We start from the raw sequence: 24,901 nt of genomic DNA, 5'->3' as shown, positions 1-24,901 counted from the left end.
TTCTATTCTGGGCATTTTTTTTTTTTTTTAACAAGAACTTTTGTGACAATCTGGGCTGTATTATTGAAGGGGGATCAAGGAGATTTGCCCCAGGCCAAAGCAAGGTCCATAAAGACATGGATGAGTGAGTTTGGGATGGAGGGACTTGACTGGCCTGCACATAGTCCTGACCTTAACCCCACAGAATACCTTTGGGATGAATGAGAGTGGAGACTGCGAGCCAGGCCTTCTCGTCCAACATCAGTGCCTGACCTCACAAAAACTCTTCTGGAAGAATGGTCAAACATTCCCATAGACACACTCTTAAACCTTGTGGACGGCCTTCCCAGAAGAGTTGAAGCTGTTATAGGTGCAAAGGGTGGGCCAACTCAATATTGAACCCTACGGACTAAGACTGGGATGCCATTAAAGTTAATGTGCGTGTAAAGGCAGGCGTCCCAATACTTTTGACAATATAGTGTAGCTCCATCCAAAAGAGACCTACAGGCCTGGGGCAAATGCCCTTGATCCTCCTTCAATAATACAACCCAGATTGCCACAAAATGAGTTCTTGTTAAAAAAAAAAAAAAAAACGCCCAGAATAGAAAAATGTTATTCTGCTAATCACGAAGGAACTTCTCCTTGTGTAAGTCATTCTTTGAAAGTCTTCTGTTCAATATAACATTCTTTTTAATTACAGGAAGCATTAAATTAGAAATATGAAATGTAATGTTGAAATATTTGTGTCAAGGTTATTCCTGAACGCCATTACGATGCACTAGGACAAATTATACAGGACACTCCACACTCAGGAACATTTGCTAAGCTGACATCATGCATGCTCATGCAATAAAGTGTCATTATCAGTGATCGCTCATGAGAGATAAAGTCTGATGATGGCACATTTATCAACGGAACATCCATTTTTACATTCTGGGTCCTGTACACCACAGCAGAAGTCCTTGTTTGGCCATGCCATTTATGCAGTAGGTATTCCGCAATAAGAAGGCAATAATTAGGCAATACCTACTCCCAAAATCACCCACGATGAATACCAAGCCAACCCTTACTTATGAAAGAACAATATCATAATTAATATGCTTTAATCAAGCAAGAGGAAAAATGCAACAAACATCATTATCAAACATTGTTCCTAAAGAGGACAGCAGAAGTAGTGTAAGTGCAAAAAAAACCCCATACATCCTATAATTTTTATATACTTATTTTTATCTATATGAACCGATTAGCCACTACAAAACCAACGACCATAACATGGTCACTCAATTAATCTTGAGTAGGTCCCCTTTTTACTGCTAAAACAGCCCTGACCGATCAAGACATGGACTCCACTGGACCTCTGAAGGTATGCTGGGGTATCTGGCACTACCAAACCAACAACCATAACATGGTTACTCAATTAATCTTGAGTAGGTTCCCTTTTTACCGCAAAACTGGCAGGGGTTATAACCCTCTCATACTCTATCCAAAATGGGTGGAAAGTCAAGTCCATGTCTTGACCAATCAAGACATGTACTCCGCTGGACCTCTGAAGGTATGCTTGGGTATCTGGCACCAAGCCGTCACTAGTAGATCCTGTAAGTTACGAGGTGGGGCCTCCATGGATCGGACTTGCTTTTCCAGCACATCCCACAGATGCTCAATTGGATTGAGATCTGGAGAATTTGGAGGCCAAATCAATACCTCCAACTTGTTGTGTTCCCAAAACCATTCTTTTACATGATGTAAAAGGAAACATTATTCATCAGACCAGGCCACCTTCTTCCATTGCTCTGTGGTCAAGTTCTGAGGCACACACGACCTTCATAGGCACTTTTGGCTGTGGACACGGCAAATTGTTACAGTACAGAGAGCGTAATTATTTGCTCCTATTAAAGAATAATATAATATATATATAATAATATACCTTATATTTTACACACATCAATCACATATACACACACACAGATAGATAGATAGATAGATAGATAGATAGATAGATAGATAGATAGATAGATAGATAGATAGATAGATAGATAGATAGATAGATAGATAGATAGATAGATAGATAGATAGATAGATAGAAGGTTTCCAAAGAGTCATTGCACTCCAAAAATGTCATGCTTGTATCACCAAATTCTTTATTGTCAATAAAACTGGTGATATAAGTAAAAAACTTTTTGGAATGCAATGACTCTTTGGAACTGTATCTGATTGGAAGATTGTAGCTCCAGCACCCGATACATAGGAAGTGCATCTCACCTGTGTATATCACCACTTCAAGAAATGGGCACTCTTTACAATACAGGTGTGTACCAGTTATGCCCTGTACACACGGTCGGACATTGATCGGACATTCCGACAACAAAATCCATGGATTTTTTCCGACGGATGTTGGCTCAAACTTGTCTTGCATACACACAGTCGCACAAAGTTGTCGGAAAATCCGATCGTTCTGAACGCGGTGACGTAAAACACGTACGTCGGGACTATAAAACGGGGCAGTAGCCAATAGCTTTCATCTCTTTATTTATTCTGAGCATGCGTGGCACTTTGTGCGTCGGATTTGTGTACACATGATCGGAATTTCCGACAGTGGATTTTGTTGTCGGAAAATTTTATAGCCTGCTCTCAAACTTTGTGTGTCGGAAATTCCGATGGAAAATGTGTGATGGAGCCCACACACGGTCGGATTTTCCGACAAGGTCCTATCACATATTTTCCGTCGGAAAATCCGCATAAGAGTAATTTTTCTACCAGGAAATGGAAACTGTATAATATTGCTACAATAAATGGGTACTACATTCACAAAGAATGGGTAAAATATACCAGTGGGCAACAGGGAGTAAACATTATATGGTGCCATTTACATAATGTATAAAGACTGAAGGCTACCAATGTGGGATTAAAGAAACAATTAAGTAGGAGATTGGGGGGGGGGACACAAGGGTAAGGCCTCTTGCAAACTGCAACTTGAAAATGCTCAGTACAGCTTATTTTGTTACTGAGCTAAAATACAGCCCATTAAATGTAATGTGCCTATGCACACAGGAGCGTAAACAAGCGCTGAGTATTTTTCAGTAAAAAAAAAATAAAATAGAAAAATCAGCATTTTTGGTCAGTAATTTACGCCCCACGTGCACATTCACGCAAATTCACACAGGTTTGTCCATTGACATTGTCAATCCGAAAACAAGCTTCCACGCATGCGCGCAAATGTGTGCAAATTTACGCAAACGCATATGCGCGAAAATATATGAGGGATGCTACAAAAAAGGTGTGGACAATAACAGTATGCTTGTAAAGGTACACTGTGAACATAAAACCACATCAACTATACAGGGCCCGTGTGGGTTAGACTCCAGTTTGTATAGTTGATGTGGTTTTATGTTCACAGTGTACCTTTACAAGCATACTGTTATTGTCCACACCTTTTTTGTAGCATCCTTCATGTTTTCTTCAGTATTTATATATGTTGTTTTGTTATATTTTTAATCTTTTTGATACCAAATAAACTATACATGTTTTTGATATTTTTGAAGACTCTTGCCTTATAAAGTCCCATCAGAGGAAAACCAGTTTCTAATATATAGTCTCATAGGGATGTGGGCAAGTTGTCTTCCTCCACAAGGTCATTGTCACCATTCTCATCTGTTAAACTGCTGTATGGTCTTGGCCACCATGCTGCAGCTCAGTTTTAGGGTCTTGGCAATCTTCTTATAGCCTAGGTCATCTTTATGTAGAGCAACAATTCTTTTTTTCAGATCCTCAGAGAGTTCTTTGCCATGAGGTGCCATGTTGAACTTCCAGTGACCAATATGAGAGAGTGAGAGCGATAACACCAAATTTAACACACCTGCTCCCCATTCACACCTGAGACCTTGTAACACTAACGAGTCACATGACACTGGGGAGGAAAAATATCTAATTGGGCTCAATTTGGACATTTTCACTTAGGGGTGTACTAATTTTTGTTGCCAGCGGTTTAGACCTTAATGGCTGTGTGTCGAGTTATTTTGAGGGGACAGTATTCCTCAGTGTTCTCACATGAAAATATATAATAAAATATTTACAAAAATGTGAGGGGTGTACTCACTTTTGTGAGATACTGTATGTCCCACTGTTGGTGTCAGTGGGATGAATGGTGCCTCATAACAGTGAGAGGAATAGTCCCCAAGGGCCGAGATAAAGGCAAGCAAAGGGCTGCATCTGGCCTGCGGGCCATAGTATGGAGACCAATGGACTAAGACATGCCAGAGAACTAAAATAAAATGGGATAAAGAGGGTAAAGATAAAGGAGAGAGTAAGAAAGAAGTATTTTCTACTTAACTTATCTTGAAGAGATAGATGCTAATATGTTTCAGAACATACACATTGGTTACCATAAGGCAAAAGAGAGGACATGTGGCTTTGAAATTGCGTGGAAGTAGCAAGATTTAAAACCAAGGTTTAGACTGCTTTCATTTAAAAAACACATTTAACCCCTCTGGACCGCCCCATGCAGATATACTGCGGCAGAGCGGCCTTCCTGTGTGAAATCACGTACCTGTATGTGATTTTGTGCACAGGGTCTGTGGCGGTCTCGCTGAGATTGGACACAGCGGGAGCCAATGACCGATGTCCACCAGGACCCGGCGATCATTCTCAGGAGAGGCAGAACGGCAGACCGCCGTTCTATGAGAGGGAAAGATGAAGATCTTGTGTTTCTGCTAAACAAAAACACGGATCTCTGTCTTCCACCAGTCAAAGCACTCCCACACAGTTAGAAAACACCCTTAGGGACACATTTAACCCTTTGATCGCCCATGATGTTAACCCCTTCCCTGCCAGTGTCATTAGTACAGCGACAGTACATAATTTTTAGCACTGATCACTGTATTGGTGTCACTGGTCCCCAAAAAGTGTCAGTTAGATGTCCGATTTGTCTGCCATAATGTCTCAGTCCTGCTAAAAATTTCTGATCGCCGCCATTACTAGTAAAAATAAATAAATAAAAATTCCATAAATATATCCCATAATTTGTAGAAGCGATAACTTTTGCGCAAACCAATCAATATACGCTTATTGGGATTATTTTTTACCAACAATATGTGGCAGAATACATATTGGCCTAAATTGATGAAGAAATCTGATTTTTTAAAAATTTTTTATTGGGTATGTTTTATAGCATAAAGTAAAAAATATTGTTTCTTTTTTTTTTCAAAATTGTCAGCCTTTTTTTGTTTATAGCGCAACAAATAAAAAAAACACAGAGGTGATCAAATACCACCAAAAGAAAGCTCTATTTGTGAGAAAAAAAAAATCAATGTTATTTGGGTACAACGTCGCAAGTCCGCTCAATTGTCAGTTAAAGTATTGCAGTTCCGTATCACAAAAAATGGCCTGGTCATAAGGGGGGGGGGGTAATGATGTTTTATCGAAGACAAAGCTGAATAAATTTTTGTCTTTTATATTTGCAATATTTTTCAATATCAAAAACATATTCCAAACAAGGAAGTCCTGGCATCAACCTCAGCCTAATCTTACCATCCGCTGTCACATACATATTTGGATTGAAGCCAATTACTCTACACGTATGTCTTTGGATTGCCAAAGAAAATCCACATAAGCAAGTAAGAACATACAAAGTCCATGCAGATAGATTGGATTGTGGAAAATAAACCCAGGACCACACAGCTTCAAGAGAAGAGTGCCAACCATACAGCCAATGTGCCCATGAATTTGGCTGCCGCACAACAAGACAAATGAGCTTTTAATTGAAATGTTTGTGAAGTGTAGAAAGAATAGCTGCTTGCAAACACACTAGGCCTTAATGTGTGAATGATATAAATATAAATAATGAAGTATGGTTTTCAATTACTATCCATCAACCCCCAAATAATAACCCTTGGCCTTGCTCATTATTAAACTACTTTGATTGTTTAATTATTAATTTCAGGTGTATTCAGTAACGTTATCCATCACAGGTGATGTTCAAAATTTAAATACTTTCCATGAAAGCCATTCGGTGACCTTCCATAGTGTAGACATTTTCCGAGGGCGGTCAATGCGAGGGATATTGGAAACATGATCTTACTTTTCTCAGGAACAACAAAAACAAGCAATCTACAATCACAATGCGTAAAACTTTTTTTTTTCATAAGCAAACAATTCATACAACTTTACAGTGCGAAAAACACAGGTGCGTTTTCAAGACCCATACATTGTGGGCGCTGAAGGTACCTAAATTGCATCTTCAGACCAGGACCACATCTTAGACTTCTCCTACAGTTGAGCTTCACAACTCAAGCCTCGTACACACGATCGGACTTTCCGACGGGAAATGTGTGATGTCAGGCTGTTGGCGGTAAATCCGACCTTGTGTATGCTCCATCGGACAATTGTTGTCAGACTTTCTTCCAACAAATGTCTACTCCCAAATTGTCATTTGAAGTAAAACACACTGCCAAGTATTATTCTACACAATTTTTTTATTGTGCATTAAAAAAATAAAACAAATAAAATTAGACATGCTATCTGCCAATAGAACTTAACCAAAAAGTGCATTCTATGCATCCTAAAATATAGAAAATATACAAAATCAAATCATTCTTATTCAACCAAAAAATAATGTCAAAGCAATAACTCCAAGGCCAATAATAAATAACACGTTATTTCCTCCGATTCCGCAACATGTCTGGTTGACGAACGGCCATTCAAAATTGGACTGAAAAGCGCGAAATCAAAAGTGCGAAATGAAAAGTGCGAGATGAAAAGCGTGAATCAACACTCACCAAACCTATACTAACACAAAATTTGCAGAAGGAGCCTAAAGGGTGGCGATAAGGAGCTGAAAAACAACGTAGTACGTCTATGTTCATAATTGTTGGCCAACAATTGTGTGGCCGTGTGTATGCAAGACAAGTTTGGGCCAACGCCCTTCGGACAAAACTCCACAGTTTTGTTGGCAAACAATCCGATCGTGTGTACGAGGCTTGACTGTTCCAAGGGCAAAGTTCTACTATGGTAAGAGGCAAACAGCACGTTCCAGGTGCATCAAATCAAAAGGCCTGCAAAGTCTTCTAGTTTATTTCATGTAGAAAGCAGTTCCATTGGTAGAAGGACTGTCCCCTGTCACCCTACTGCAGAGAAGGTGCTTTAGGCCTCATGCACACTGGCTGTTTAGCTCTGATGTGCGAGACTCCGGTGTTTAGGTACACATGGAAGGCACAGGTGCACCCCCAAGCCTTGCTGCTGGCAGAGTGGTGCTAACATTTAGGGTAGTATGTGCCCAGGGACAAATGCCCAGAATTCAGACTGCTTGTATTCTGGGCATTCATCCTTAGGTGCATACTGCCCTAAATGTTAGTACTGCTCAGTGGACCATTCAGTTGCAGCAGCTGTCAGCCTCTCAGAGATTACAGGCTGCCAATATTGGGGCTGGACAGTGCGCCATGCCTTCCACCAACACCTAAACACCAGAGTCTCATGCACCAGAGTTAAAGTGTTGTTATATTTGTTATATTTACATGTTATATTCACCTGCTCCTGTGTAGTGGCTTTGCACACAGCAGCCCAAATTCTCCTCTTATCAGGTCCTTCGCTGGCAGTCCTGGCCCCTCCCTCCTGTCTAGTGCCCCCAGAGCAAGTAGCTTGCTCTGGGGGCACCTGAGCTGAGCCGCTGCTCTGTGTGTCCATTCAGACACACATAGCTCGGCCCCGCCCCTCTGTCTTATCACTGGCTCAATGACTTTGATTGACAACAGTGGGAGCAAATGGCACCTGTTGCTGTGTCTCAGCCAATAAGGAGGGAGAGTTCCGAACAGCCAAGGCTCTGGTGCAACATGGCTGGATCGAGATGGGGCTCAGGTAAGTATTAGGGGGGCTGATGCACACTGAAGGTTTTTATCTTAATGCATAGAATGCATTAAGAAAAAAAAAACCTTCTGCCTTTAGAACCACTTTAATGCTCAGTGTACATGAAGCCTTAGGCCTCTTGCACATAGGAGTAAAAATTGCTGTGTTTTTTTACTCATCTGAAATGAGGTACATTGCTGAGTAAAGATCAGTAATACAGCATTCAGTGCAGATCCGTAGAACAAACATAGAAAATTTTACATTTGAGTGCAGTAATTTACTTGCATACGCCTGTTTACTCTTCTATAAGCATGTTTATGTGAGTATAAATGAGTATTTTACAATACTGGCAATGAAGAAGAATTTTACTTGTCTATAATCATCTATACCAGCCTTTCTCAACTTTTTTGACACTAAGGAACCCTTGAAATAATTCTTCAGTCTTGGGGAATCCCTGCTAAAAATTAAAAATCTATAACTCATGATACATTAGTGTGATGGTCAGTGGGAAGCATGGTCTTTACACTTGTGGTCATTGGGAAGAATTACCCCCTTACAGATATCTAAAAAGATCAATGGTGTCAGTGGGAACTTATCTGAGAGGCAGAAATTGACTATTGCTCACGAAACCTCTAGCAACTTCTGAAGGAACCCTATGGTTCCATGGAACCCTGGTTGAGAAACCCTGATCTATATGCTTACGCACCTTTACCCGCCTATACTCAACATTACTCAGGTCTTTACACACATTTTTTTTTTTTGCTCAGGGACTTTCTGTCAACAAGTTCCTGAGTAAACAACAGTAAATTATGATGCCTGTGTGCAAGGGGAATTACTCTTTGCATGCAGGCAGTTGGTTTCTCTCTGAATAGGTACAACACGCCCCTGCGGAGTCAGCCCTAATCAGCATGACGCATGTCAGAATGATATTAAAGTGGAAGTAAACCCCGCTATCGTTTTCAGCCAAGGAAGCTGCCATCTTTGCCTCTGTTTAATCTACAACTGCCATGATGCTGCACATGTGAGCAGTTATGACACCAGCCATTGGATGGTTTGACAGTTTGGTTGAGAGCAAAACCAATGGGAATGTTACATTTCTGGCACATGCCGGAAATGAAACTGTTTTATGGATGGGTTTACTTTCGCTTTAAGCAAAAGATCTTAAAGAGGAACTAGACCAGCATTTAAAAAAAAAGTAAAAGTCAGCTGCTTCAAGTACTGTAGCTGCTGACTTTTTAAAAAACACATACTTACCAATTCAAAGTCCTCACTGCTGTCTTTGTCTCTCTGCCACCATCTTAGATTTGGGAGCCTCTGTGAGGGACTGGGAAATCCTCAATTCTCCACAGTGGGTTTTACAAGTCCCTGCATAGTGGGCTACCATTCCTCCGCCCCCCACAGGCAGAACTCCAAATCCCCGCATAGCGGACTGCCTGCCACACACGGCACAAGGAGACGTCTCACTCCCTGCCTAGACCCTCCCTACTCTCCCCTTACATCATTCATTGTTCTGGTGGGTCGGGTCAGGTTCTGCTCCAGAGTACGGGCACACTTCCAGTTCCATCCTTGCAGGGCGGAAGGGAGGTGGAGCAAATCTGGACAGGAGGAGGAAGTGCCCTGGAAGACATATTTTTTAAGACGAAACGCATAGAACGGGGACATTTGCTGACGTCATTGCATACCGGACGTGACCAGGAAGTTACTGTATTCCCGGCTAGAGTGGTATTTTTAATACGCCATTTTCTTATTTGTATACGTGAGTGCAATTCTTTAAATAATAAAGGTATCAGGAGTTTTTTTACACTATGAAGGGTGTTTGTTTGTTTTCTCCCTTAATGTGGTTGGAGATTGGAGGTTGAAGCTTGGGTGACAGTGGGTGTATAATGACTCTGTGAAGGAGCGAAGGGGAGACACCATTAATACCTGTTAATATTGGCCATGATGTTTGTGATTTCCCTTTAATTAGGGACTTACATCCATTTGGTAAGCCTGCATCTTGCACCTATCTTGGTGAAGGTTTTGGATTGATTCTGGCACTTATTCTTGAAAAAAATAATGACTTTTTACCTTTTGATTGACATTTTAGTGGACTTTCTTTATTGACTTATTTGGGGATTTTTCTTCATACTTTTTCATATGCTTGATTATATCACATACAGTATATTGTTTTTTTCTTATTAGTTAGACACTTTGTATATACTTATTGATTGACAGATTGCATATTTACTTATATTTATTGAATACAATTGTTTTTTCACTCTTAAGCACAACACACTGATTTATATTGTGTCATCTAGGATAATATCACCTAATGTGTTTGCTGCTCACTCACTTGAGCAGTCATTTTTTTTTGTACTATAACAGGAGAAAGAAGTTACATCCTCCTCCAGCCTGTGCAAGCACTTCATTGGTTGCTAGGATGCTAGGCGGTCCTAGCAACCAATAATTTTGACAGTAGTGGGCAGTGGAAAGAATTTCAGAGTAGACTGTGTAAACTGCCCTGGAGCTGTAGACTACTAGAGAAGCCAGCCTCCATTTTTTTTATGGACAGTTTGTCCCATCCACGGACATTTACGGATGGGGAAAAAAAAGGATTGTTTTTAACAAACTGTCCATAAAATTACAGTTGGCAACCCTGGCAGTTGGAGACAACCCAAGTTCTACCTACCCTGGTTACATCGACAGCAGCCCAAAGGGAGTCAAAGCAGACCTCCTGCTGAAACTGCCAAGAAAAGCATTCAAGGTGCACACTAACTGGTTCAAATTAAAAAAGAGTACAGGCATACCCCACTTTTAAGTACACAATGGGGTTTATTTACTAAAGCTAGAAATTGCAAAATCGGACTCACTTCTGCATAGAAACCAATGAGCTTCCAGGTTTTTATTACCAAAGCTTAAATTGAACAAGCTGGGGTTAGAAGCTCATTGGTTTCTATGCAGAAGTGAGCCTGATTTTGCACTTTCTAGCTTTAGTAAATAAACCCCATTGTGTACTTAAAAGTGGAGTATGCCTGTATAAACAGGACATGCTAATTTCCACTGCACTCAAGAAAAGCATACACAAGTGTTCAACCTGGGAGCTCTGCTTACATGGTTCAACAAACCCTTAAAGTAGTGGATTAGAGGGCTGCTTACATTGGGGAAGATGAAGCTCGGGCTGCCTATGCACACCTAACCATAGTCAAAACCTAAGCCACATCCTTTAAAAAGCTAAGCCCCCTTATCTAAATCTAAACCTTTATGGAGAGCTTAGATTATCAACCATGGAAAGCAGGAAACGCATTCATCCTGACCAACACGTAGCACCACCTGCACTCCCTGAGGAACCCATATGTCATCGGACAAAACGTCAGTATTTGTGTAGTAGAAACATCCTTATCATCATCCTCATTTTAACATAAAGCAGAACTAAACCAATCCATTTAACCGTTTCCCAAAACCGTTACATTCAAAGTATGCCGAAAGTGATAATTGGGGCACTTTGCTTGTGCTCTTAACCTAACTGTCAAGCCACCAGATGGCTGGTGTCATAACTGACCTCACATGCAACACCATGGTCACTGCAGATCAAACAGAGGCCAATATGGCAGAGAGTCAGATGCTCTCCAACACTTTTGGGCTCGTTTGAGGACCGCTATTATGCTAAGGATACTGCAGAAGAGTTCCACTGTGGCATATTTTATGCAACCCATGTGACTCTCTTCTAGCCGCCCAGTCTTCAGATTGTCCACATATACCACAGGAGGCATAAGCTTTAAGTTTAGAACACATGGCTGTCTTGTTCTTTCTAACTTATATCATATAATGTACCACAGGCACCCCTGAAGAAGACATCTGTTGGAAACATGTCGGGTCATTTCAAAATGAAATATATTATATGTAATATAAGACATTATTTTGTGTCATCTACACACTAAATCAAGAAGTGGTACAATGATATAGTGATTATTAAACATTGTCTGGATTGGTAGGTGAACAATCATAATTGTATTTTTTAATGCTGCTAAATTAGCTGTGAGATTTTTGAATGTCATCTGTAATGTTTAAACTGGCTAAAAAAATCCTAGCCACTTCTTTTGCTTCTTGATGGTGTCATAAATGATCACACATGCAGCAGCGTGGTCACTGAAGATCAAACAGAGGCCAAGATTGCACTTTCCATGGCTGTAAAGGATAGGAGGGTTTAGTTCCGCTTTAAAGAAATTAATAATGGCAGCAATGAATCCATCAATGAATGTTGACTGATTGCTGGCCAATGCTATTTTTCTGCATTTATTTTTACCTATTCATCCTTCCATCCATAGGTGTGCGCAGCCTATTGCATTAGGGTGTCCACCCCAAAGATCAAACACACATGCATCTGTATAATAATAATATATATATATATATATATATATATATATATATATATATATATATATATATATATATATATATTACTAACTTTTAATTTTGATTTTTTTTTTGATAAATTATTTTTTATTATTATTTCTTTTACAATTTATTCTAGGAGCCTCGATGGGGGGCTTTGGTGAAATATCAGGATGTCTCACTTTTGAGACAAAGAAAGGGAATAAGGACAGAGATTCCCCAGTCCTTTTCTCTGCAGCCAGGCAGTAAGGGGATCCTGCATAGCACAGGGTGATTAGGGTGTGCCCAGGCACACCTGCCACCCTATGTGCGCACGCCTATGCTTCCATCATATGTTTTCTTACCATTGTCCTGGTCATGACCTTCCGGAAGAGCGAGGTGCATCCCACTATGTTTTCTTGTCAGGGGAACATCAGCCAGGCTGCTCTCTTTTTCACTGTCACTAGAACAACATGAATAGCAATGCATTCCGGTCATAACAGTATTCAGTAATCAACCAAAAGACATCATAATGGAGAAACTCTTATGGTCTTTTCTGTAGAATGACAAGCCTTGTGATTAGCTGAAAACCAGGCCTGGATATCCATAACCAAACCTGTAGGCACACAATTTTTGGTGCCCCAGATAATTCCCCTCTGACAGAGTCATCTGGTTTGCACAGATTTTTTCAGTTGTTGTGATCTGGCTTAGAATATTGTGATAGTCTCAACATAAGCTTCTATGATGTAATGTATGATGGGAAAAACTATTCAGGGAAGTCACCTCATTGTTTTTGCTGTCTGGAGGCATAAAGGCTACTGTGCCTAATGGTAAATCCTGCCCAACTTAAACAAAAGCTTTTGGAGAACTATATGGAGATATACTGTGTGTGTATTTGTATACACTATATTACCAAAAGTTTTGGGAAACCTGCCTTTACACGCATATATATGCAGGGCTTTTTTTCAGAAGGAACTAGGGGGAACTCCACCACCTCTGGCTCAGGTCTTCTGCTCCCTGTTAACCACTATCACTTGGTAACACAGAAGTCCAGCTTCTGCGTTTACAAGTGATAGCTTATTCCCCAGTAGCTCCCACAGGTCAGATCTCCTGCGCAGATTCCACTGAGTGCCGGACAGGCACAAGGGAGATACAGAACAGGTGCCCAGGGTTCAGTGCAGTCATGGGCAGGTGAGGGTGCGTGGTAGGCTGCATCCTTTGTGGTCTCCATTTTTTCCCTGGTGACCAGTTGTTGACGCTCCTACTGCATGATCTCCCTTGCAAGTGACTGTAGTATAGTATAGTATACTGGGAGGTACTACAGCCGGATAGGTGCTTCAGCTTAATATTGCAGCAAAGGTAAGACATATGACAGCCCCATACACACTATCAGATTTTCTGCTGATTTTTTCCTTCAGATTTACCAAAACCATAAAATATGAGGTCAAACCTTAGGAGTTTCAATTTGTATGCAATCAGGCAGGCCCTTGCACTACATGGTTTTGGTAAATCTGAAGACAAAAATCAGCAGAAAATCTGATAGTGTGTATGGGGCTTTAGTCCGTAGGGTTCAATATTGAGTTGGACCACACTTCGCAGCTATAACAGCTTCAACTCTTCTGGGAAGGCTGTCTAGATCATCCCAAAGGTGTTCTATCGGGTTGAGGTCAGGGCTCTGTGTAGGCCAGTCAAGTTCCCCCACCCCAAACTCGCTCATTTATGTCTTTATTGACCTTGTTTGTGCACTAGTGCGCAGTCATGTTGGAACAGGAAGGGGCCATCCTTAAACTGTTCCCACAAAGTTGGGAACATAAAATTGTCCAAAATGTGTTGATATGCTGACGCCTCAAGAGTTCCCTTCACTGGAACTAAAGAGCCAAGCCCAACCCCTGAAAAACAACCCCACACCATATTCCCTCTTCCACCAAATGATTTGGACCAGTGCACAAAGCAAGGTCCATAAAGACATAGATGAGCGAGTTTGGGGTGGAGGAACTTGACTGGCCTGCACAGGGCCCTGACCTCAACCTGATAAAACGCCTTTGGGATGAATTAGAGAGGAGACTGGGAGCCAGACCTTCTCATCCACATCAATGACTGACCTCACAAATGCGCTTCTGGAAGAATTGTCAAACATCCCCATAGACACACTCCTAAACCTTGTGGACAGCCTTCCCAGAAGAGTTAGAGCTGTTATAGCTGCAAAGAGTGGGCCAACTCAATATTGACCCCCACGGACTAAGACTTGGATGCCATTAAAGTTCATGTGTGTGTAAAGGCCGATGTCCCAATACTTTTGGTAATATAGTGTGTGTGTGTGTTTGTATTAATATTTATATTATATACTATATCTCACAAAAGTGAGTACACCCCTCACATTTTTGTAAATATTTAATTTTTATCTTTTCCTGTGACAACACTGAAGAAATGACACTTTGCTACAATGTAAAGTAGTGAGTGTACAGCTTGTATAACAGTGTAAATCTGCTGTAAATCTGCTGAGCGGGGTGTTAAATTTGGTGTTATCGTTCTCACTCTCTCATACTGGTCACTGGAAGTTCAACATGGCACCTCATGGCAAAGAACTCTCTGAGGATCTGAAAAAAAGAATTGTTGGTCTACATAAAGATGGCCTAGGCTATAAGAAGATTGCCAAGACCCTGAAACTGAGCTGCAGCACACAAGACCATACAGCGGTTTAACAGGACAGGTTCCACTCAGAACAGGCCTCGCCATGGTCAACCAAAGAAGTTGAGTGCACGTGCTCAGCGTCATATGCAGAGGTTGTCTTTGGGAAATAGAGGTTGAAGAGGTGGGGGGGGGTCAGTCTGTCAGTGCTCAGATCATACGCCGCACACTGCATCAAATTGGTCTGCATGGCTATCCGCCGTGCAGCCCAATTTGATGCAGCCCGCAAACATTTTGCTGAAGACAAGCAGACTAAGGACACAGATTACTGGAACCATGTCCTGTGGTCTTATTTGGTTCAGATGGTGTCAAGTGTGTGTGGAGGCAACCAGGTGAGGAGTACAAAGACAAGTGTGTCATGGTCTGGGGCTGCATGAGTGCTGCCAGCACTGGGAAGCTACAGTTCATTGAGGGAACCATGAATGCCAACATGTACTGTGACATACTGAAGCAGAGCATGATCCCTTCCCTTCGGAGACTGGGCCGCAGGGCAGTATTCCAACATGATAACGACCCCAAACACACCTACAAGATGACCACTGCCTTACTACAGAAGCTGAGGGTAAAGGTGAAAGACTGGCCAAGCATGTCTCCAGACCTAAACCCTCTTGAGCATCTGTGGGGCATCCTCAAACGGAAGGTGGAGCGCAAGGTCTCTAACATCCACCAGCTCCGTGATGTCGTCATGGAGGAGTGGAAGAGAACTTCAGTTGCAACTTGTGAAGCTCTGGTGAACTCCATGCCCAAGAGAGTTAAGGCAGTGCTGGAAAATAATGGTGGCCACACAAAATATTGACAATTTGGGCCGAATTTTCACTTAGGCGTTTACTCACTTTTGTTGCCAGCGGTTTAGACATTAATGGTTGTGTGTTATTATTATATTATTATACAGTATTTATATAGCGCCAACAGTTTACGCAGCGCTTTACAACTTGAGGGTAGACAGTACAAATACAATACACTTTGATACAGTAGGAATCAGAGGGCCCTGCTCCTTAGAGCTTACAATCTAAGAGGGAAGGTCAAGAGATACAAGAAGTAATAACTGTGGGTGATGTGCTCATTGAGAAGATAAATGTACATTTGTTAGGTGGGGGCCAGATAGGCTTCTCTGAAGAGATGAGTTTTCAGGGATCGTCTAATAGTGGGTAAAGTAGGAGAAAATCGGACGGATTGGGGTAGAGCATTCCAGAGGATGGGGGAGGCTCTGGAGAAGTCCTGAAGGCGAGCATGGGATGAGGTGACAAGGGAGTTTGAGAGCAGGAGGTCTTGGGAGGAGCGAAGAGAACGATTAGGTTGGTATTTTGTCACTAGGTTAGAGATGTAGCTGGGGGCCAGGTTGTGAATGGCTTTGTAAGTTACAGTTAGTATCTTGAATTTAATTCGGTGACTGAGTGGCAGCCAATGGAGGGATTGGCAGAGGGGTGTAGCAGACGCTGAGCGGTTTGTGAGGTGGATGAGCCTGGCAGCAGCGTTCATGATGGACTGAAGTGGGGATAGCCTATTTAGAGGTAAACCAATGAGGAGAGAGTTGCAGCAGTCAGTCAGGAGATGACCAGGGAGTGGATTAGAAGCTTTGTGGTGACATTGGTTAGGAAGGGGCGTATCTTGGAGATGTTGCGGAGATTGAGGCGGCAAGCTTTGGATAGTGATAGAATGTGGGGTCGAAAGGTTAGTTCAGAGTCCAGGATTACACCTAGGACCTTGGCGTGAGGAGATGGGTTGATAGTTGAGCCGTTAATATTGACAGGGAAATCAGGGGAAGTGGCACCTGAGGGAGGAAATATCATGAGCTCGGTTTTGGATAGGTTGAGTTTGAGGAAGTGATGTGACATCCAGGCTGATATGTCTGCTATTAAGTTGGTAATGCGTGAGGAGACGGATGGAGAGAGCTGGGGGGTGGAGAGATAGATTTGGGTGTCATCAGCGTAGAGATGATATTTAAAGCCGTGGGAGGCAATCAACTGACCCAAGGAGGTGGTGTAGATTGAGAAAAGGAGAGATCCAAGAACAGAACCTTGGGGGACTCCAACGGAAAAAGGAAGAGGAGAGGAGGAAGTAGAGTTGTAAGTGACACTGAAGGAGCGGTGGGATAGGTAGGATGAGAACCAGCGAAGAGTACAGTCACGGAGACCAAAGGAGTGGAGTTTTTTGAGGAGGAGGGGGTGGTCCACTGTGTCAAAGGCAGCAGGGAGATCCAGGAGAAGTAGTACAGAATAGTGTCCATTGGCTTTAGCCATTAGTAGGTCATTTGAGAGTTTAAGGAGAGCAGTTTCCGTGGAGTGTTGAGGGCGAAAACCGGACTGAAGGGGATCAAGAAGTTTATTCATGGTCAGATGGTCGCTTAGTCGGTTGTAGACCAGTCTTTCAAGAAGTTTGGAGGAGAAGGAGAGTAAGGAGATGGGACGTAAGTTGTTGAGATTGGTGGGATCCAGTGAGGGCTTTTTTAGTATGGGGGTGACTAGCGCATGTTTTAGAGACTTTGGGAAGATGCCACAAGAGAGGGAGAGGTTGAAAATGTGAGTTAGAGAGTGTAGAATCGAGTCAGAGGGTGAGCGTAGCATTTGCGAGGGAACAGGATCCAGGGGGCAAGTGGTTAGATGAGTGCTAGATAAAAGTTTAGCAACCTCAGTAATAGTAGCAGGGTTGAATGAGGGAGGTAATGATTGTATCTGTGGACATAGGGTGTTGCATGGGGGAGGTTGAGTTATTTTGAGGGGACAGCAAATTTACATTGTTATACAAGCTGTACACTCACTACTTTACATTGTAGCAAAGTGTAATTTCTTCAGTGTTGTCACATGAAAAGATATAATAAAATATTTACAAAAATGTGAGGGGTGTACTCACTTTTGTGAGATACTGTATATACACACAATGATCAGTCTTAACATTATGACCACCCACCAGGACCTGTCAAGGCATGGATTCCACTAGACCTCTGAAGGTATGCTGATGTATCTGGTACCAAGCCATCAGTAAAAGATCCTTTAAGTCCTGAAAGTTGCAAGGCGTGGTATGGATCAGACATGTTTTTTCAGAACATCCCACAGATGCTCAGTTGGATTGAGATCTGGAGAATTTGGAGGCCAAATCGACACCTCAAACTCATTGTTGTGTTCCTCAAACTATTCTTGAATTCATCAGACCAGGCCAGCTTCTTTCATTGCTCCCTGGTCCAATTCTGATGCTTACGGGCCCCTTGTAGGTGCTTTTGGCTGTGGACGTGGGTCTGCATGGGCACCCTAACCAGTCTGTGGCGATTTAGTAATTTGAGCTACAGTAGCTCGTCTATAGGATCGGACTGCACAGGCCAGCCTTCGCTCCCCACGTACATCATTGAGCCTTGGCCACCCATGACCCAATTGGATGATTTTCCTTCCTTGGCCACTTTTGGTAGGTCCCACAATAGCTGCAGTTTTGGAGTTGCTCTGACCCAGATGTCTAGCCAATTTGGCCCTTGTCAAAGTCATGCAAATCCTTAGGCTTGGCCATCATCTTCATGGACAACATGTTCACTTGCTGCCTAATATATCCCACCCATTTATAGATGCCATTTTAACAAGATAATCAGTGTTATTTACTTTGTCGGTGAGTGATCATAACATTATGGTTGATATAGTCGGAACTCTCGAAGAGTTCCTGTGACATGTCCAGCTAATCGTATTAATCCCCTTCAGAACCAGAAGATTGCAGTTGTGAAGGTGTGTGATGGGTGGGGTGGTGGCGGAGGGCAGAAGATTTCAATTAGGACAGCAGCACAAAGCACACTTTGCAATGAATGTGAGTACCATCCCTTGTGTTGATTTTTTTTTTTTTAACTAAACTTAGGCTTTAACTCAAAACATTAATGATATGGCTTGAAAATGCCAACATGTACACTATTGATTGACTTGAAGTGAGATTTTTAATGACAGGTTCACTTGGCACATTCTAAGCTTTCTTCTGACCCAGTTTTCCGTCTGTTAGAAAGTCATTGTCAACAGCAGATGAAAATTACCTGAGTTGTGAATAGTTAAAGAGCTTCTGCCACAGGTATAACATATGGCGGCACGTTATCAGAGCCTCCTCGGGTCCTTTGTGCTTCCACTCCAGTTTTGTCTTGGTGAACAATAAACTAGATGGAAAAATAAAACACAACTTTGTCAGTTCCCAAGAGCTGAAGATGAATTATCGAGAACAATAGTGATAATCTCCAGTATGGGGGCAAAAAGTAGAACAACAGGAAAGTTTGCTTGTCGTTGGTGATAATGAAGTTGTATCTGCTGGCTGTTTATCACGTGTTTCTAAGTTACCATGAATAAGATTGATGTATCTGCATGTGACAATAGTGGCAAAGATCAATGTAAAGAGGGAGTTTCTAAATACAAGGTCTATAGTTCCTCATTTATTGTGCTTCGAGTGCAAATGGACCTATAACCCACATAAGTTTAGCCTAATAAAATGACTCTTCTAAGACATCCTGGTAATAAAAATACCCAATACTTACCTTACTTCAGTACTGTAAACTATTCTAACCTCTGGGGCACAGTGCTTTGGCACTAGTCATGTAGAGGGAGATTTACTAAAACTGGAACTTGCAAAACCTGGTGTGTACCATGCATAGAAACCAATCAGCTTCCAGGTTTTATTGTCAAGGTCTAATTGGACAAGCTGACGTTAGAAGCTGATTGGCTACCATGCACAGCTGCACTAAATTATGGGTGCTTCAGTTTTAGTAAATCTCCCCCCATAGTGTCTGCTTATAGAGAAGAGCTGTCCAGATGGGGTCTCTGACAGGGAGGCAATGCCTGAATATCAAGCCTCCATTCTAGGGTTGCACCAGTATCGGTGCCGATACTGAGTATGTGCACGAGTACTTGCAAATGCCATAATGCTTCACCCGATACCTGGACAGTCAGTCCAGCACCACCTGGTGGTGGGGAGAGTTACAAGAACCGATCTCCCTGTATAGATTTCAATAAAGCAGCTGGAAGCCGCTTCTCTTAACCCCCCATGCGGCTTTCAGCCGCTTTTATTGAAATCTTTACAGGGAGATCGGTGCTTGTAACTCCCCCCATGTCTCCATTTTTGAATGGAGAGGAGCATCTGTCTATTCATTTTCAGTGCAGCTGAGGCTGCAGAGAAAGGGACTGGGGAATCTGTGTCCTCAGTCCCTTTCTCTGTCTCAAAGGGGAGATGTCAGGAGTCTGTTTAGACCCCTGATATCTCAACAATGCCCCCCCAACAGGGCTGATAAAAAATAATAATAATAACAAAAAATTGGAATAAATATTTAAAAGGTAAAATTGTAAAAAAAAAAAAACAAAAAACACTGACATTGTTCACTTCCCCTCCCAAAAAAGAAAGAACTGTACAACAAAAAATATATACATTATAATAAATAATAAAAAAATAAAAATTGTAAAAAAAAATAAAAATAAAAAACTACTGACACAGTCCACTGTCACGTGACATTAAAAAAGTATTGGTATTTGGTATCGGCGAGTACTTGAAAAAAAGTATCAGTACTTGTACTTGGTCTTAAAAAACTGGTATTGGTGCAACCCTACTTCATTCCATTTCATCATGCCATGGCACTGTGACAAGTGTCCGAGAAGAGAAGAATTTACAGGACTTAAAGCAGAACTTTATCCATAACAACTTGCTAAAAAAATAATGTTCTATAGCAAGGAACATACATTCCACATTAGTAATTATGCCACCAAAATTTAATTAAAGTGTGCTATAAGGATAAGTTTACCTTTGGGAACATATTACATGTTCCACCCGTTTTTAGGATGAAACACATGGCCGTGTCTTTCATTCACAGAGTTCTGTAAATGAAGGAACTACAAGTACCTACAGTCTTTGCAACTGTCGGCTTTTAGTTCTCAATGAACTACCAAGGCGCTGTTGAGCCAATTTGTGCTGCGGTGTGAACCCAGCTTTAAACTTGTAAACAAAAGTGCCAGAAAAAGCCTGGTCAGCAAGTGGTTAAAGGATAAGTAGACTGTTGGGAACATGTTCCACCTGTTTTTAGGATGAAACACCTGGCTGCTTCAATGATTTACAGAGTTCTGTTCAGCCTTTACAACTGTCGGCTTTTAGTTCTCATTGAACTATCAAGGTGCTCCAGGTAGTTCATTGCTGCTTCCTGTCATGCCCCGTACACACGGTCGGATTTTCCGACGGAAAATGTGTAATAGGACCTTGTTGTCGGAAATTCCGACCGTGTGTAGGCTCCATCACACATTTTCCATCGGATTTTCCGACACACAAAGTTTGAGAGCTTGCTATAAAATTTTCCGACGGCAAAATCCGTTGTCGGAATTTCCGATCGTGTGTACACAAATCCGACGGACAAAGTGTGACGCATACTCAGAATAAATAAAGAGATGAAAGCTATTGGCCACTGCCCCGTTTATAGTCCCGACGTACGTGTTTTACGTCACCGCGTTCAGAACGATCGGATTTTCCGACAACTTTGTGTGACCGTGTGTATGCAAGACAAGTTTGAGCCAACATCCGTCGGAAAAAATCCTAGGATTTTGATGTTGGAATGTCCGAACAAAGTCCAACCGTGTGTACGGGGCATCATTGTGTATCTGCTCTGCCTGTATGATGTATGAGAAGACGGCTTACACAGACAGCCTGTAGGAGTCCCGGCGATCTTCTGGTGTCACTGGTTCCCAAAAAGTGTCACTTAGGGTCAGATTTGTCTGCCGCAATGTTGCAGTCCCGCTAAAAATAGCAGATCGCCGCCATTACCAGTAAAAACAATTAAAAAAAGTCCTTAAATATTTTTTTTTAAATATTTTTTTTTCTTTGGATATGTATTATAGCAGAAAGTAAAAAATATTGTTTTCGTTTTTTTTTTTTCAAAATTGTCGCTCTTTTTTTGTTTATAGCGCAAAAAATAAAAACCGCAGGTGATCAAATACCACCAAAAGAAAGCTCTATTTGTGTGAAAAAAAAAAGGACATCAACTTTGTGTGGGTACAACGTCACACGACCATGCAATTGTCAGTTAAAGCGGCGCAGTGCCGCAACGCAAAAAAAATGGCCTGGTCATTAAGGGGGTAAATCCTTCCGGAGGGCTGAAGTGGTTAAACTTTGACTTGTGTATACCTTTAAGATTTATTATTCTGATTGTGCCTTGTAATAAGTAAAATACGGTGTCATTTTGCAAAGCTGAATGCCCTTCACTGCCTCTCTGCTTTTTCTAATGTGCACACATATTCCTGGCACACCTAAACTATGCCCATATGTTTCGCTGTCCATTTAAGGCAAAATAAACTGGAGGTTACATTATCCTTTCAGTGTTCCAGTTTCTATTTGGAATCCCCTGTTGAAGCCGGCAGACAACCTTCTGTCAGGTTATTTAATAAACGAGCCAGGGCCGGGGAGAATGAGACATGACATTAATTCCCTGTGTGCGCACTCTCCACATTCTGTCCAGCCATAGCAATCAATAGTAATTCAGTTCACATACCGATACATCATGCTGGATCATTTAGAGGAGGAAGTATCATTGCACGGCGCGGCTGATACAATCAGGAATGGATAAATGAAAGGCAGGCTTGTTTAGGGATTTGTTTAGACTTAACTCGCTTCTTTTCTCAGAATAGGCAATCCTGTAATCCCTCTACGTCGCACGCTTTCATGATCAGGGAATCAGGCGTTTATGCAAAGCTGCATAAGATGTTACCTGTCTATATGCAAAATACTCAGCATAGAACTTCTCAGGATAATGCTAGAAGCTGGTAGAAGTAACAGCGCAAAAGCTTTCGCTCAAACAACTGATCTTGAATAAGGTTTTTGGCTCTGTAAAAACTGCAGATACACATAGCTCCCAACTGTCCCTGATTTCGAGGGACTGTCTCCATAGCTCCCAACTGTCCCTGATTTCGAGGGACTGTCCCCATAGCTCCCAACTGTCCCTGATTTCGAGGAACTGTCTCCATAGCTCACAACTGTCCCTAATTTCGAGGGACTGTCCCCATAGCTCCCAACTGTCCCTGATTTCGAGGGACTGTCCCCATAGCTCCCAACTGTCCCTGATTTCAAGGGACTGTCTCCATAGCTCCCAACTGTCCCTGATTTCGAGGGACTGTCCCCATAGCTCCCAACTGTCCCTGATTTCGAGGGGCTGTCCCCATAGCTCCCAACTGTCCCTGATTTCGAGGGACTGTCTCCATAGCTCCCAACTGTCCCTGATTTCGAGAGACTGTCCCCATAGCTCCCAACTGTCCCTGATTTCGAGAGACTGTCCCCATAGCTCCCAACTCTCCCTGCTTTCAAGGGACTGTCCCCATAGCTCCCAACTGTCCCTGATTTCGAGGGACTGTCTCCATAGCTCCCAACTGTCCCTGATTTCGAGGAACTGTCTCCATAGCTCCCAACTGTCCCTGATTTCAAGGGACTGTCCCCATAGCTCCCAACTGTCCCTGCTTTCAAGGGACTGTCCCCATAGCTCCCAACTGTCCCTGATTTCAAGGGACTGTCCCCATAGCTCCCAACTGTCCCTGCTTTCAAGGGACTGTCCCCATAGCTCCCACCTGTCCCTGATTTTGAGGGACTGTCCCCATAGCTCCCAACTGTCCCTGATTTTGAGGGACTGTCCCCATAGCTCCCAACTGTCCCTGATTTGGAGGGACTGTCCCCATAGCTCCCAACTGTCCCTGATTTTGAGGGACTGTCCCCATAGCTCCCAACTGTCCCTGATTTCGAGGGACTGTCCCCATAGCTCCCAACTGTCCCTGATTTCGAGGGACTGTCTCCATAGCTCCCAACTGTCCCTGATTTCGAGGGACTGTCTCCATAGCTCCCAACTGTCCCTGATTTCGAGAGACTGTCCCCATAGCTCCCAACTGTCCCTGATTTCGAGAGACTGTCCCCATAGCTCCCAACTGTCCCCATAGCTCCCAACTGTCCCTGATTTCGAGAGACTGTCCCCATAGCTCCCAACTGTCCCTGATTTCGAGGAACTGTCTCCATAGCTCCCAACTGTCCCTGATTTCAAGGGACTGTCCCATAGCTCCCAACTGTCCCTGCTTTCAAAGGACTGTCCCCATAGCTCCCAACTATCCCTGATTTCGAGGGACTGTCCCCATAGCTCCCAACTGTCCCTGTTTTCGAGGAACTGTCTCCATAGCTCCCAACTGTCCCTGATTTCGAGGAGCTGTCCCCATAGCTCCCAACTGTCCCTGCTTTCGAGGGACTGTCCTCATAGCTCCCAACTATCCCTGATTTCAAGGGACTGTCTCCATAACTCCCAACTGTCCCTGATTTCGAGGAACTGTCTCCATAGCTCCCAACTGTCCCTAATTTTGAGGGACTGTCCCTGATTTGGAGCAATGTCCCTCTGTCCCTATTTCTTCTTCATTTGTCTCTCATTCTGGTCTGATCTATATAGTTGTATATAAAATGTATCTTTCAAAAAGTGTTTCCCAGTGCTAAACCTTTCATCCAAATTCAAAATTGCTGCATTTGTAAATTTTAAAAGACAATACAGTATAAAGGAATAGTAGTGGTAAAAAAAAGCCCTTGTGGATTTAATGATTTTTTTTTTTAGTTAATTCTCCTTTAAGGGGGTGTGACAGGGGGCGTGTCCTATGCCTACCTACATTTGCTAGTAGGTGCCCCTCATTACCATCTCAAAATGTTGGGAGGTATGGATACAGAACAGCAAAGTAATAAACAGCATGGCAAAGCGAGTATTTCATACATATCAGTAAGTGCCTGAGAACTTGTGAATGTGTTAGGAGCAATGCCTCATGGGACATGTAGTCCTGGGCAGGAAGGGAGTGGTTCTAAAGGCAGAAGTTTTTTTTTTCCTTGCTATAGGGCCACTCTAAACTATAATTTGCAGCTTGCTATTGGGGCACTCTGAAGGCAGGAGGAGGACCCCAGAAAAGGAGAATTAGGGCTGCTCTGTGAAAACGTTCTTAACCACTTCAGCCCCGGAAGATTCAGCTGCTGAATGACCAGGCCATTTTTTGCGATTCGGCACTGCGTCGCTTTAACTGACAATTGCGCAGTCGTGCGGTGTTGCACCTAAACAAAATTC

At 42.5% G+C, this 24,901-nt stretch overlaps 1 protein-coding gene across 2 annotated transcripts in view; it reads right to left on the bottom strand.

Moving 5' to 3' along the window:
* Window positions 1-24,901, bottom strand: part of TTC7A (tetratricopeptide repeat domain 7A) — a 577,716-nt gene that overhangs the window by 150,691 nt on the left and 402,124 nt on the right. For both annotated transcript variants that reach the window (XM_073628505.1, XM_073628506.1), the window contains 2 exons: window positions 18,851-18,967; window positions 12,528-12,625 (listed from right to left, as the gene is read on the bottom strand). In XM_073628505.1, coding sequence (XP_073484606.1) covers window positions 12,528-12,625; window positions 18,851-18,967 — 215 coding nt within the window. The remainder of the gene's footprint in view (window positions 1-12,527; window positions 12,626-18,850; window positions 18,968-24,901) is intronic.

This window comes from Aquarana catesbeiana, linkage group LG04 (assembly GCF_042186555.1).
Source record: "Aquarana catesbeiana isolate 2022-GZ linkage group LG04, ASM4218655v1, whole genome shotgun sequence".
Taxonomy (NCBI): Eukaryota; Metazoa; Chordata; class Amphibia; order Anura; family Ranidae; genus Aquarana; species Aquarana catesbeiana.
This window is presented reverse-complemented; position numbering and strand designations above follow the sequence as displayed.